Genomic DNA, 16,289 nt, shown 5'->3' with positions numbered 1-16,289 from the left:
GCTTGTTTTCCTGGTCTTTATTTCTTAGAGACAGTAGAAATGTCAATGCTGTAGGGTTTTACTGCCAACTCACTTCCAACTTGGATTGCTTGTTCCACTCCCTGTCAGCGTGAAGGGAGCAGGAAAGAAATCTGATTTGGCCTCTCTTGCAGGGATGATCGAGTGAGAGCTGGAGTCAACAAAAGAAGCATCTACTACAGGGTCCAATGTACGCAATAAAATATTACAAAAATAAGGAATACGCAAATCATTGTCTCTGTACATTTCCCACTGTTCTGCGGGAGTCATGGTAACTGCTGTGCACTGGTCACCAGGGGACCCACAAGGCAAGGAGTTTCTGTGGTGTGAATGATAGTGCTACCCTGGTCCATCACCGAGGGCACTTTACCCACCGTCTCTGTACTTGTAGCCACTGAGCCTTGGCTCTTTGCCAGGCTGAATCGTTCTCCTCCTGAGGCAGGTTTCGCTTCACTCTTGCCCAGTGTTAGGTTGGTGGTGCTGGAGGAGCTCCGGAGGACAGGTCCTGCTTTGGAGAGTATCATACTGGAGCTGCTGATGGAGGGGCTCAGCATCGGACTCGCTGTGTTCAAAGGTGGAGTCCCCAGAGATCTTTGAGTTGAGATTTCCAGAGGAGTGATGATAGATTTCGTGAGAGCAGACATCTTAGCATCGGACATCACGTAAAGAGTCTTTGTTGGACTTGTAGTAACTGGAAAATAAAAATGATCAAACACTGACTAGAGCTTTAAACATTGGACAGTGCAGCTCCTCAATACTAGGTAACAACAATACAAGATCACACTCACCTCCCCATATTTCTATAATTATGCTGTTTTTAACCAGACAAACAGAAGAGGCTTTCAAAAAAATTAATTAGGGTAGCGCTATTACAGTCCCAGAGACTTAAGGGTCAATTCTGTCGCTATCTAATGAGCTTATATGTTCTCCCCCGACTCTGTTTTCCTTCCATAGCTTATGGGCTGGAATCTCTAATAAAAAAAAATTGGTAAATGTCTTTGAGAGGGTAGCATGAACACTTTTAACCCCTGCAACTGAAGTCCTAAAGGTTCTCACGATTGTGTTGCAGGTTTCAGATGGTAACTATGATGGAATAACTTGGTGTGTTCTATGGAACACAACCACCTGTGGGTTTCTCTATTCTGCCCTCAACGTTGGTGGCAGATGGAACAGATTTGGGGACGTGTCAAGAAGCCTAAATATATGCTGGTGATATTGACAGCACTCCTACAAAATAATGATTCTTCAAGTACAACTGAGGCTGGTGCTTCACTAGTGTTGGGACAGCTTCCCCAGCATGGACAGCAATGCCCTGATATCGTGAGTAGGACTATGGATGACGTTTTGCCCATCATACTCAGTTCATAGATCAATACCAAGTGGTCTATTAAGGTTCAGCTGACTTATTACAATATCAGTGAACCATGCAGATCCAGAGTCACAGCAAGTTTATCATCAAAGTCCTTAAATATAATACTACCTTGAGTGGAGAGCCAGAGACTTTTCCCCAGTGCATATGACTAATATAGGGTTCTTGACCTGGAGTCCATGGCATAAAAATTTTGGGAACCCCTGGACTAATATACAGAGTGATCGGTGCGTGGAATGCCTTGTTTGTTATGGTGAGGTAGATACCATAAGGCTGTAAGATATAGGAAAGAAAATCCATTTGGCCCATCAAATCTACTCTACATTGATATGGCTAATCCAATTGTCCCCTCAGCCCCAATCTCCTGCCTTCTCCCCATATCCCTTCATGTCTTGTTCAATCAAGAATCTATCAACCTCTGCCTTAAATATACATAAAGACTAGGCCTCCACAGCTGCCTGTGGCAAAGAATTTCACAGATTCACCACTCTTTATCCCTGTTCTAAAAGGATGCCCCTCTATTTTGAGGCTGTGTCCTCTGGCCTTAGACTCCCCCACCATAGGAAACATCCTCAACATCCACTCTATTGGCCTTTCACCTCATCCACTCTATCGCCTTAAGTCACACCTCATTCTTCTGAATTCCAGTGAATACAGTCCAAGCCATCAAACTCTCTTCATATGACAGGCCATTCAATCCCAGAATAATTTTTATGACCCTCCTTTGAACCTTCTCCAGTTTCAGCATATCCTTCCTAAGGGGCCCAAAAAGCTGCTCACAATATTCCCAAGTGAGGCCTCACCAGTCCTTTATAAAAGTCTCAACATTACATCTTTGTGTTGATATTCCAGTCCTCTTGAAATGAACACTAGCATTGCATTTGCCTTCCTCATCACAGACTCAACCAGCAAATTAACCTTTAGGGAATCTGCACAAGGGCTCCCAAGTTCCTTTACGCCTTTTTTTTTTGTGTTTTTCCCTCTACTTAGAAAATACCTCCCGACACTGTATTCCATCTGCCACTTTGCTCATTCTCCTAATCTAAGTCCTTCTGTATCCTCTCTACTTCCTCAAAACTACCTGTCCTTCCACCTATTCATATCATCTGCAAACTTGGCCACAAAGCCATCAACTAAATCATTCAAATCCCTGACATATAACAAAAAAAAGAATATGCCCCAACACAGATCTCTGTGGATCACCATTAGTTATCAGCAGCCAATCAGAAAAGACTCCCTTTATTCCCACTGATTGCCTCCTGCCAATCAGCTAATGCTTTATCCATGCTAGAATCATTCTTGTAATACCATGTAGCTTGTTAAGCAGCCTTGCCAAAGGCTATGACACCTTGCCAAAAGCGTTTTGTATTTAGATTTTCAAAAGATCAACTGATTCTCCTTTGTCTATCCTGCATGTTATTTCTTCAAGGAATTCCAGTTGATTTGTCAGGAAACCTGCTGACTATAGCCTATTTTACCATGTGCCAACAAGCACACTGAGACCTAATCGTTAATAATTGACTCCAACATCTTCCCAACCACTGAGGTCAGACTAACTGTCCTATAATTTCCTTTCTGCTGTCTCTCTCACTTCTTAAAGAGTGGAGTGACATTTGCAATTTTCCAGTCTTCCAGAACTAGACCAGAATCTAGTGATTCTCAAAAGAACATTACTAATCTCTTCAGCCACCTCTTTCAGAATTCTGGGGTGTACACCATCTGATCCAGGTAACATATCTATCTTTAAGACATTTCAGTTTCCCAAGAACCTTCTTTCTAGTAATGGCAACTTCACATCCCTCATGACCCCGAGACCTGAAACTTACACCAAACTGCTAGTGTCTTGCACAGTGAAAACTGATGCAAAACACTTATTCGGTTCGTCCACCATTCCCTTGTCCCCCATTACTACCTCTCCAGCCTCATTTTCCATCTTACCAATACCTACTCCCGCCTCTCTTTTACACTTCGTGTACCTGAAGAAATTTTTGGTATCCTCTTTAATACTATTGGCCAGCTTACCTTCATACTCCATCTTTTCCTTCTTTATGACTTCTTAATTTGCGTTCTATTGGTTTTTAAAAGCTTCCCAATTCTCTCGCTTCCCACTAATTTTTGCTCAATTATATGTCCTCTCTTTGGCTTTTATGTTGGCTTTGACTTCTCTTGTTAGCCACTGTTGTGTCATTTGCCTGCAGAATACTTCTCCCTCTCTGATATGTATATATCTTGTGCCTTCTGAATTGTTTACGGAAATTTCAGCCATTTCTGCTCTGCCATCATCTATGCCAGTGTTCTTTTCCAATCAGTTCTGGCCAACTCCTCTCTCATGCCTCTGTGTTTCCCTTTCCTTCACTGTAATACTAATACACCTGACTTTAGCATCTCCTCAAATACTGACACTTTCCTCAAAGGGTTCTATTACCTTAAGTTCTCTAATCAATTCCAGTTCATTTGCCAACACCCAATCCTGAATAGCTGATCCCCTAGTGGGTTCCACCACAAGTGGCTCTAAAAAGCTACCTCGTAGACATTCTAGAAATTCACCCTCTTGGAATCTAGCACCAACCTGATTTTCCCACTCTACCTGCATGTTGAAATCCCACATGACTGTCACAACATTGCCCTTTTGGCATGCATTTTCTATCTCCCATTGTAACTTGTAGACCACATCCTTACTCCTGTTTGGGACACCTCCTGTCAAGGTCTTTTTACCCTTGCAGCTCCTTAGCTCTATCCATAATGATTCAACACCTTTAGACCCTCTTTCTAATGATTTGATTTCATTGTTTACCAACAGAGCAACACTGCCCCTTGCCTTCCTGCCTATCCTTTCAATACAATGTGTATCCTTGGAGACATTAAGCTCCCAGCTATAATCTTTCAGCCATGATTCAGTGATGCCTACGACATCATACCTGCCAATCTGCAACTGTGCTACAAGTTCACCTACCTCTTTCTGTAGACTGTGTGCATTCAAATATAACACCTTCAGTGCTGTTCAATACCGTCCACCTTTTACATCCTGTTGACTGCAATTTTGCCCTTCTAAACAGCCTCTCCTCACTGCACATTGCATCTATTTGTAAACCAGCTACCTCAGCTTCAGCTCTATCACTCTGGTTCCCAACCCCCTGCCAAATTAGTTTGAAGCCTCCCAAACAACTCTAGCCAACCTGCCCGCAAGGAGATTGGAACCCCTCTGGTCCAATATGCTAGGTGCATTTAAAAAACTCTTGGATAGGCAGATGGATGAGTGAAAAATTGAGATCTATGTGGAAGGGAACGGTTAGATCAATCTTAGAATGGGTTAAAGGTTGGCACAACATTGTGGGACGAATTTTATGTTCTGAAGTTAAATTCCACAGCTGCCATTTACCTCAATCATCACTAAAATAAGTTACACATTTTCACTGCTCTGTGGAAAATGTCCTCAATTGCCTACTGATTTACGGGGTGACTCCTTAACAATAAAGAGCTCTAGTTTTACACACCTCTTATAACCTTGCACCCCAACACATCGACCCTCTAATTCTGTCAATACTCAGCCTTCCATTATTCGTGAGGCAAAAGGCCAAGATTGTTGACATCACTCATGTAATTCAATCTTAGCTATGGTGACGATCATATGCTTCTGCATTCATTTTTATAAACCACTAAAGCTTACAGAACTTCCAGACAACACTTTGACCAGAGTAGTAAAGCACAGCTTCAAAAGACTAAATACGACCAAAAGACATGAGAGCAAAATTAGGCCATTTGGCTAATCAAGTCTGCTCCACTATTCTATCATGGCTGATTTATTATCCCTCTCAACCTCATTTTCCTGCCTTCTCCCTGTAACACTTGATGCCCTGACTAATCAAGAACTGATCAACCCTCTGCTTTAAATATCACGTTCAGGTTGAAGGTTATTGTCATCTGAATGTACATGAATATAACCAAACAAAACGTTCCTCCAGAATAGTGCACCCACAAAACATATCACACACAGCACATAAAACAAAATATCACAAATAGTTAAAAAAAATTTCAAAGTACATGTAGAACACAGCACAGGAAAACAGTAATCTGTCCTAGTGTCAGGATATTCATTAGACTCACGGCCTGGAAGTCCTAGTCCTGATGCCCCTGCATCTCCTTCCTCCCTGGTGATCCTGTTGGTGGTTTGTTGTGGTAGGGTCCTGTAGTCCGTACCACTCAATGATGCAGCCACACAGGCCACTCTCCTGTAGAAAGCGGTTAGAGTGGGGATGGGGAGCACTGCACGCCTCAGTCTCCTCAGAGGGTGCAGACGCTGCTGTGGCTTCTAGACTAACGATGAGGTGCTGAGGGTCCAGGTTACATCGTCCATTAGGTGCACACAAGGAACTTTGTGCTCTTCACTCTCTGCACAGCAGAGCCATCGACGTGTAACGGTCGACCGGCACCTTGCTGAAGCCCACCATCATCTCTTTTGTCTCGTCCATGTTGAGAAAATGGTGGTTGTTCTCACACCATTTGACAAGCCTCTCTACCTCCTCTCTGTAAGCTGACTCATCATTGTTGCTGATGAGGCCAACCACCACAGTATCATCAGCGAACTTGATGATGTGGTTTGAGCTGGACCTGGCATTTCAGTCGTGAGTCAGCAGCGGACTGAGCACACAACGCTGAGAAGCACCAGTGCTCAGTGTGATGGAGCTTGAGATGAAACTGCCAACTCGGATCCAGTTACAGAGAGGGGTGCTGAGTTCCAATGAGGACAGTTTACCCACCAGCCTCCGAAGGATGATTGTGTTAAACGCCAAGCTGAAGTCAATGAACAACATCCTGGCGTATTAGATTAGATTCAACGCTATTGTCATTGTGCCGAGTACAGATACAAAGCCAATGAAATGCAGTTAGCATCTAACCAAACGCAAAGAATAGCGTTATTTACAAAATAACTGACTGTGAATAAAAAGTAAGTGCTTTTTAAAAGTATGAGGCATCGTTTTCTAGGTGGGACAGGATGGAGTGAAAGGCTGAAGCTATGAAATCATCAGTGCACTGGTTTGAGCAGAAGGTGAACTAGAAAGGGTCCAGTGTAGCTGAAGCCAATCAGCTGGCCTCCACAGCCAGCTATAGCTATGAATTCCACAGATTCACTATCCTCTGGCTGAAGAAACACCTCCTCATCTCTGTTCCAAAGGGATGACCTTGTCTTCTGTGACTGTGCCTTTTGGTCTTAGATTTCCTACTTTAAGAAATATCCTCTGCACATCCACTCCATGTAGGCCTTTCAATATTCAATAATGTTGAATATAGACTGAGGTCAAAGTCAGCAAGTGCCTTCACTGACTGCAGACTCACCTACAGCTGAGCATAAACTCTGGGGATTTGAACTTGATTCCGCAGGGGACTGAGTTTTGCTTGCGTCTCGTGTCGCGATTACTTTGGTCTGGTCAACAGTGCTGATACATTGGGGTCTTGGGACTGGGAGCAGAGGGTCAGAGCACTGCGAAGAGAAAACAAGAGGGTCAGAGTTACTGCTTCGGATTCGGCATCTGAAGGTGGAAGCAGATTGGACCAACCACTTGAATCACAACCCCAGTAACACCAGAGAGTGCGATTTTCTTCCAAGTAAGTGCTAGCCTCAAAATGGTGCTAGTGAGCACGTACGCAAGCAATGCAGTAGTTGAGAGAGCTTTCAGCTTCAAGTTCCTAGGAGAGGACGTCACTATTAGCCTGCCCTGGTCCAATCACATATACACCGTGAACAAGAAAGTGTCCTAGTTTTTTCAGTTGGCATGACCCCAACATGTCCCATCAGGTACAAGATACAAAAGCCTGAAAGCATGTACCACCACGCTTGATGGTTAACTTCTACCCACTGCCTTATAAAGCCTCGACGTTATTTCAGCGCTCACAAAATAAATACTAACATTCCATTTGTCTTTATTACTACTGATCTGTATGATGGCATGCAAAGCTAGTTTTCACTGTACTTGGTACATGTGACAATAATAAACCAATTTACCAAATCTTCCCATCAAGAATACACTTGTGGCCCTGTCCATGTGTTCATTATGAAGCCACAAAGGTTGATTAGCTGGAGATGGGAAATGGTGTTTCTTTGCCAGAATATGGACCGTGGGATCTCATGTGACATTGAGTACAGATCAAGGATGCAAGCTCACTCCCTCCCACCAGAATACCACTGTCCTGTTCCCCACCCACCCCACCCCTTGGTGTAGCAGGACCTACTTGGGGTCTGCGGAGAACCTAGCGTTGGAAGGTACAATTCTGTCAGAACAGCCGTGGCTGTTTGTCCAGGACAGCACTGTCAATGCATTAAGAGAGTCCTACAGCACTGAACTAGGCCCTTCAGCCCATCTAGTCCACACCAAGGGGCCAGGAGGATTTTGCAATGTCTGATGGCATAATGGTACACCCAGTTACTCTGGATGAGAAGTGATGAAGGCAGTGGATAACTGTATTAGAATGTCTTCCCTTTCGTGGAAATTAAATACCATCATCATAGTTTTATTTTAAAATTACACTTGTATCTGCCCATCTTTCAGCCTTAGTAGCTGTTAGTACATTAGTAAGGTAATAGCTAGCGAAATACTTTAGGGCATCAGCAATCAAAGTTCAGAGTAAATTTATTATCGAAGTACACATGTCACCATATACAACCCTGACGTTCATTTTAGAGTCTTAGTCACAGAAAACTACAGCAGAGGAACAGGCCCTTCAGTCCAGTTAGTCGGTGCTGACCCATTTACACTGCCTACTCCCATCCACCTGCAGCAGGACCATAGCCCTCCATAACCCGACCATCCATTACCTATACAAACTTCTCTTAAAAGCCTGCTTACATTTACCCTATCTATACCCCGCATAATTTTGTATAGCTCTATCAAATGTCAGTCTTCTACATTCCAAGGAATACAGTCCTAACCTATACAATCTTTCTTTATAACTCGGGTCCTCCAGACCCGGCAACATCCTTGTGAATTTTCTCTGCACTTTTTCAAACCTTGTTTACATCTTTCCTGTAGGTAAGTGACCAAAACTACACACAATACTCCAAATTAGGCCTCACCAATGTCTTATACAACTTCAACATAACATCCTATGTCCTGTACTCAATACTTGGCCAGCGTGCCAAAAACTTTCTTTACCGGTCTATCTACCTGTAACGTCATTTTTAATGAATTATGGATCTGTATTCCTAGATCCCTTTGTTCTAGCTCATTCCTCAGTGCCCTACCATTCACTGTGTAAGACCTACCCTGGTTGGTCCTCACACTTGTCGGCATTAAATTTCATCTGCCATTTCCAGTTGATCCAGATCCCGCTGCAAGCTATGATAGACTTCCTCGCTCTCCACTACACCCCCAATCTTGGTGTCATCTGCAGATTTGCTGATCCAGTTAACCACATCATCCAGATCATTGAACGGACCCAGCACTGATCCCTGTGGCATCTCACTAGTCACAAGCCTCCAGTCAGACAGGCAACCATCAATTACCACTCCCTGGCTTCTCCCGCAAAGCCAATGTCTAATCCAACTTACGATCTCATCTTGAATGCCAAGCAACTGAACCTCCTGGTCAACCACCCATGCGGGACTTTGTTAAATGCCTTGCTAAAGTCCACGTAGACAACACCCACTGCCTCGCCTTCATCAATTTTCCTGGTAACTTCCTCGAAAAAGTTTGGTTAGACATGACCCACCATGTACAAAGCCATGCTGGCTTTCCTTAATCAGCCCATGTCTATCCAAATACCCATATATCTGGTCCTTTAAAACACCTTCCGCTAATTTTCCCACTACTGATGTCAGGCTCACTAGCCTATAATTTCTTGGTTTATTTTTAGGGCCTCTCTTAAGCAGCGGATCATTAGCTATCCTCCAATCCTCTGGTACCATACCTGTCACCTGTCGTTTCCTTGCAGGCATTCACAGCAGACGCAAAGAAATACAACAGAATCAATGAGAAACTACACACAGAGACTGACAAACAAGCCACGTGCAAAAGACAAACCGCAAATACAAAAAAAATTAGTAATAATAATCAGAGTTCAACTGTCACTGCTGTCTGTATGGCGATTGCATTTCCTTCCCGTAACCGCGTGGGTTTCCTCCGGGTGCTCTGGTTTCCTCCCACGTTTCAAAGACGCGTGGGTTAGGGTTAGCAAGCTGTGTGCATGCTATGTTGGCGCTGGAAGTGCGGCGACTTTTGTGGGCTGCCCCGAGCACATCCTCGGACTGCGTTGGTTGCTGATGCAAACGACACACTGCACCGTGTTTCAATGCACAAGTGACAAATAAAACTGCCAATTAGTCCTTGCTGCTCTGAGGCCCGGACTCAGTGTCACTGTCTGGTACGGGTCAGCGCTCCACCCTCCCACTTTGTTCTGTTCGACGGACAGCCCCCACCCACCTCTGCAAAAGACGAGTTCACTCACCTGCCTGTCACTCGCCTGGGCCTCCGAGCCTCTGATCTCCGGCTCCATCCCCTCGAGGCTGAGGTTGCCTGTGGTACAGGGCTGGCCCAGCGTGGACACTCGGCCTGCCTGGGTCCTCAGGGTCACAGTGATGGTGGTCGGAGGCTTCACCCCTGCACAACGGGAAGGACGAGCACAGTCAGCGGCGGGCACAGAAAAGTCTGCAGGAGGCGACATGCACAGGCTTTCGGGGGGGGGGTATCGGCGTCACGCTGAACCCGATGCAAAGGAGGGAGGCTCACTCTGCGCCCAGCCAAGTAGTCCATTTGTGGGTCCAGGCAGCGGACAGTTGAAGGGTCTGTCTGAGCTGACTGGTTGCCCCTTTCCAGGGCTACTGCTGTGCTCTGGTGTTCGTGGAGAAGGAGCAATGGGGAACAGTGGGTCCCTCAGTGCCTTGAGTGCGTTGTAGCCAGTAATAATAGTATCTTAATGTGAAACTGTACAGAGTGCGCTCTGTGTAGTTTTGAGTACTGGATATTCAGCAGGCTTCTGTTGTGATACTGTAGCCATTGAATAAACTTTGTGTAAAGGAGACAGTACTGAGCGCCATGCTGTGCAATAGGCAGTACTGAGGGAGGGCCACACTGCGGGATGGACGGTGATGCCTGAGCTCTTGGAAAAAGGTCAAGTTATTTTGGGAATAAACACTGACGAGGATGGAGGAAGGTGCAGGAGAGAGTATTTCACCCTTGGCAGAGGACTGCAGTAGTTTGCTTCATGGAGGAAGGCTGTTTCACCGAGTGTGTGCTCAGGCCGTGGCAGTGACCGTGCCTGCCACTTTCACTGGGAAGGTACTGGGGCAAATTTCTCCGGCTGTTATGATTGGTAAACCCTTCCACCTGGAGTACTCGGCCTGGGATGACCGGGCGAAGAACTTTGTGGCGAACCCTTGGAAAATTGTTCGGATAGAGTAACACTGGAGCGGCCCAGGTGTGCACAGGGAGAGTCAGCGCTGGAGTATCATTGCACACACTTCCCTGCCTGTCTAGCCGAGACTACTGACTTTACTCTCCTCAGAACTGTTCTTCAAAAGACTGATGGGTTGTGACTGAGATAATTCAGCTGCATCTGAATTCAGACTGTGTGGGGCTTTAACATGGCAGGCTGCAGCTCCAAAATGGTGAGACCTAGTTCCTATGCAGAACCGTAGCCTCTGGTGATAGAACTCCTGAGGAGCCACCACCTTTCAGACTGATTTCTCTAAAACAAAAAGGTGCAATGCAGTATCGCTGCACCTCTAAGTGCTCGCTCTCATGGCTGTGTCTGTAGGTGGGGATGAGGGTACAACTGGGATCAGTAAGATGCATCAAAGTCTAGAGCAATGTCCCTGCCCTGAGTCGGTGGGTAAATGTGGCGACAGGTCCCGTACAGAGGGTGACTCTCTATAACATGCACCTTCATCTCCATGAAATAGACCTCCTCCCTCACCTGCGTTCTTTGCGTGAGGAAAGGTTCCTTGTCACCCGTATGTTTCTCAAGCCAAGCGGAGGTCACTTTGGGCACGTGTGTACACTTCCATCGTGAGGTGCTCATGAAGTTGGAATGGCCGGGGATGCCGAGGGGCACTTAAATTTGTGGCATGGAGGGAGCGCTACCCAATCTGCTGGGCCAGGGGCCGGCCACAATGCCACGCCCGCAAGGAGTTTGGGCATATTTGTCAGAATTGCCCGAAATGCCAGGCCGCTATCTCTACCCGGGCAAGCCTCCGCCTCGTTGTCCTTCCTGACCCTGTAGTGGAGACCAGTGCACCATGCTTGGCAAGGAGGCGTGGGTCGAGGTAAAGGGCAGGAAGGCCAAGAGGAAGAAGGAAAATCTCCAGGCCTCTCCTCCACAGGATTAGGAGGAGCCAGGGCTTTTCAGGAGAGCGAAGGAATTCCCAAACCTGGAGCAGGAAGCACGGCAGCAGTGTCGGCGAGCAGGGGGCCAGCCCTGCCCTGCACCAGAACAGGCTGCTGAGATTACGGGGGAGCTGGGCTTGTGACAGCGAGAACGGGGCTCTTTCCGGTCATGGGAGGAGCATGTGTGAATGGGATAGTGAGGATGGGGATGGCCTGGGATGAAGTGACAGGGACGAGGAGTCTTTTGAAGCCAAGATGGTGGAGGAGCACGTCCCCAGCAGTGAATCTTAGACTGCTACCATGGAGGAAGTTCGGGAGTTCTTAGCCGACTCTCAGCGCAGGCAAGGCCCGACGAGCCGCTGACTAGTGGATGGACCTGTCTGGGGTAATGCGATCAGTCCAACACCATCCTTAAAAAGGGAAGGGATTTGGAAGTGGTTGGGAGGGAGCTCCTGACAGTCTTGCTAGGTGTGCACAGGCCAGGGTAAGGAGGCCTGCTGCCACTAACCAAAGTGTTGCACTATTTAGTAAGTCACAGTAGCAAGCCACAATATCAACGGTGGCAGGGAGGCTTACCACAGGTTCCACCATCCTTCAGTCCTCAGGGAATGGTGATATGCAGTAAGCTTCCTGCAGGAAACCCACACTGTTCTAGGAGACAAATCCTCCTGGCTCCTGGATGGGTGTCTGTCTACATGAGCCATCTCAGCTCCAATTTGAGAGGGGTGGCAATATTGTTGGCCCCAAACTTCCAGCCGGAGATATTGAAACTAAACAAGCTCAAATCAGGATGCCTGCTGGATCTCACCGTGTGCTTGGATGGTGTACTGCTTGCACCACGATCATGGGAGGTGGTGGTTTGCGACTCGACTGCCTGTACATGTCTCCCATGTGCTGGTGGCCATTCTCAGACCACCGCCTAGTTTGGGCAGAACTAAACCTTCTGCTTACGTGAGCGGGTCAGCATAATAGCATTTTAATAAGGATGGCCAGTTCCGGGTCTTGTTCCATCTGTTCTAGGAGGAGAGAGCAGAGGGGTTTCCCCTCCCTGAGGGTTTGGCGGAACGTGGGCAAAGATCATCACGTCTGACTCTTTTGCAAGTGTAACACACTGTAAGGTTACACTGCTAATGTAATGTCCTCTCTGTAATGTTTCACTGCTAATGTAATGTCCTCTGTAATGTTTCACTGCTAATGTAACGGTTTCTCTGTAGCAGCAATGTTTGGGTTATGACTAGAGAAAGCGGGTTTTGGAATATGCGCTATTCAACGAGAGGCATCCTGATCTTTTTTGTGTGACTAGGAGCAGGGATTTCACCGTCTTTTGTCGGCGAGAGGTGAAAAGAGAAGACGCAAACAGAGTTGGTAGACCAGCGGACGGAATGGACTGGGAGTGAGGGTCCAACGGTCAGTGACGCTCGGAGGAGATCGATGGGGAACGAATGGACAGAACCGTGAGCTCCAACGTGCACATTAGGCTGTTTCATTAAAATGGGCCCTTTTTCTTTTTATTTTCTTTTCTAACCCTATAGTCAGATTAAGATCTATAAAGTTCAATTGTTTAATTGCATATGGTGTGCTGTCTGATATTTTGCAGTTTGGATTTGTAAGCAGGCAACACATCACGCAGCATCCACACAAACGAGATTTCTCAGTCTGGCTGGGCCAGAGGCTGTCTTACCCTAGACAAACACATGCTGGCCGAACCTGCCGGTTACACAAGGAAAACACGAGAGCGTAGATCAAGAAGTGGGTGTGCCAGATCAAGCGGCTCGAGATAGAGCTGCTTGACCTGACGTCTCAGCTGACCCCAATCAGAGGGAATCCACTGCTTTGTCAAAGTACCAGGGGAAGGAGGAAGCACTGAGGGACCTGCAGCTTGAGGGGTCCTGAGGTGCCTTCACGAGGTCAAAGACCCAGCTGTTAGAAGGTCTGGACTGTGCCTCACCCTTCTTTTACTCTCTGGAGAAATGGAGGGGTGTGCACAGGAAACTCATGGAGCTGCAGTTAGGGAATGGCTTCTCCATCACAGATCCGGTGAGAATCATTAAAAAGAAGTTCACACATTTTGTGTGTCGCTGTCACACGTGAAGTGAAGAAGTGCGGGGAGTGCTGTGGGAGTATTTAGAAACATAGATAATCTACAGCACAATACAGGCCCTTTGGCCCACAAAGCCATGCTGAACATGTCCCTACCTTAAAAATTACCTAGGGTTACCTATAGCCCTCAATTTTTCTAAGCTCCATGTACCTGTCCAGGAGTCTCTTAAAAGACCCTATCACATCCGCCTCCATCACCATTGCCAGCAGCCCATTCCACGCACTGACCAATCTCTGCATAAAATACTTACCCCTGACATCTCCTCTGTACCTAAGAGCACCTTAAAACTATGCCCTCTTGTGTTAGCCATTTCAGCTCTGGGAAAAAGCCTCTGACTATCCACACAATCAATGCCTCTCATCACCTTATACACCTCTATCAGTCACCTCTCATCCTCCGTCGCTCCAAGGAGAAAAGGCCGAGTTCACTCAAGCTATTCTCATAAGGCATGCTTCCCAATCCAGGCAACATTCTTGTAATTCTCCTCTGCACCCTTTCTATGGTTTCCACTTCCTTCCTGTAGTGAGGCGACCAGAACTGAGCACAGTACTCCAAGTGGGGTCTGACCAGGGTCCGATATAACTGCAACAGAACCTCTCAAATCCTAAACTCAGTACCACGACTGATGAAGGCCAATGCACCATATGCCTTCTTAACGACACAGTCAACCTGCACAACAGCTTTGAGCGTCCTATGGACTCAGACCCCAAGATCCCTCTGATCCTCCACACTGCCAAGAGTCTTACCATTAATACTATATTCTGCCATCATATTTGACCTACCAAAATGAATCACTTCCCAATTATGTGGGTTGAACTCCATCTGTCACCTCTCAGCCCAGTTTTGCATCCTATCAATGTCTCGCTGTAACCTCTGACAGCCCTCCACACTATCCACAACACCCCCAACCTTTGTGTCAGCAGAAAATTTACTAACCCATCGCTGCACTTGAGGTTGACCAGTGGCTGGACTCTCCCCATCACTGGAGGAACTGACCAACACCCTTAAGCAGCTACCAGGCTGGATGGGTTGACTGTGTAATTCCTCCTGGCCTTCTGGGACATACTGGGTGCTGACTATACCAGGGTCCTGGGCAAAAGCCTGGCCACAGGTGAGATGCCCCTCTCTTGGCGTGGGGCAGTCGTGGTCCTGCTGCCAAAGGGGGATCTTCAGCGCATGAGGAACTGTTGCTCAGTGTCTGTCCTGTGCACCAAATACAAGATGTCTGCCTGGGCACTGGCCAATTGTCTGGGTTCTGTGCTGTCGCAAACCAACCACCCAAACCAGTCCTATACCGTCCCGGGCCGATCCACTCAGGACAATATCTACCTCGGCTGCAACCTCATCCATCTGTCCAGGTTGGCCTGTCAGTTGTCTTTCTCTCTCTTTAACAGGAGAGGGTACTTGACAAGATGGATCATGACTACCTCCTCTGGACTCCGTGCGTTGGACTCGGACCGCATTTAGTTGCCCGTGTTTGTCTGTTGTACGCTGCTATGCTGTGCTTGATAAAGGTCAAAGGCTCCTCAAAAGCACACTTTTGCTTTAAGTCAGGGCTGCCCGATGTCAGGGAAACTTTACTGTTTACGTTCAGCCTTTCCTGTGCCTTCTTCGGAACCGGTCGACAGGCCTGGTTCTGCATAAGCCAGAGATGAGAGCAGTGTTTTCAGCTTATGCCCATGTGTCCTCCTTATGGTCACCGACCCTGTAGACCTACAGAGGATGGATGTGAGACTGCCAGTGGGTCTTCTCAGCTGCCTTCTCAGGGTCCACTGGACAAAGTGCTCTGGACTTTTCGTGGGTCAGTGGGAGAGGGACTCACTGCCAGAGGAGCCAAGACCATTTGCATGGAGCATCACACACCACCTGTACCTAGGGCTCTACCCAACCTCCGCTGTGGAGAATTCGCCAGCGAACTGGTGGGACTTAGAGACAAAAGACTGGGACTCTGGTTGGGTCTACTCAGTGCAATCTCATTCCGGGGCAGGGAAATAGTCATTAGCCAGTTGGTCCCTTCAGTCCCACCCACTGTATTTGTCACCAAGATGCAGAGGAAGTTGGTGGGCTTCTTCTGGGCAACAGGAGGCACTGGGTCTCTGCTGCAGTCCTGAGTTTTCTGATTGCAGAGTGGGGTCAGTCACTGGTGTGAGTATATACCTAGCTAGCAGCTTCCTCCTCAGGACCCTGCACTGAGCACCCTCTGAGGTGGCACGCACTGGCGACACACTTCCTTTGCCAGAGACTCTGCCTTCACGAGGGTAAGCAGCTCCCAGCACTGAGCATTAGCCGTGCTGCTATGCGGGGGCCATCAGGGTTTTACCGGGAGCTACTGCACGTCTCGTGTAAGGTCCCCTCTGATCTTGCCGCAAGGAAGGTCGTTTCCCATCCCACCACGGTGGGCGCGAGGGGAGCAGCTTGGAGGGGCGGGGGGAATGGCTCAGGGGTGCAGGGAGGGGGTGGCTCAGGGGTGTGGAGTGGCTCCGGC

At 47.4% G+C, this 16,289-nt stretch overlaps 1 protein-coding gene across 4 annotated transcripts in view; it reads right to left on the bottom strand.

Annotated features, from left to right (window-relative positions):
- Position 1: 1 nt before the first annotated feature.
- The window catches only part of kansl3 (KAT8 regulatory NSL complex subunit 3), a 56,550-nt gene continuing 40,262 nt past the window's right edge, over positions 2-16,289 (bottom strand). For 3 of the 4 annotated variants that reach the window (XM_072266314.1, XM_072266316.1, XM_072266317.1), the window contains 3 exons: positions 9,827-9,978; positions 6,722-6,866; positions 2-709 (listed from right to left, as the gene is read on the bottom strand). In XM_072266314.1, the coding sequence (XP_072122415.1) occupies positions 285-709; positions 6,722-6,866; positions 9,827-9,978 (722 nt within the window). In that variant the 3' untranslated portion in view covers positions 2-284. The remainder of the gene's footprint in view (positions 710-6,721; positions 6,867-9,826; positions 9,979-16,289) is intronic. The other variant, XM_072266318.1, reaches the window with a different exon arrangement.

The sequence above is a fragment of the Mobula birostris genome, chromosome 8 (assembly GCF_030028105.1).
Source record: "Mobula birostris isolate sMobBir1 chromosome 8, sMobBir1.hap1, whole genome shotgun sequence".
Lineage (NCBI taxonomy): Eukaryota > Metazoa > Chordata > Chondrichthyes > Myliobatiformes > Myliobatidae > Mobula > Mobula birostris.
This window is presented reverse-complemented; position numbering and strand designations above follow the sequence as displayed.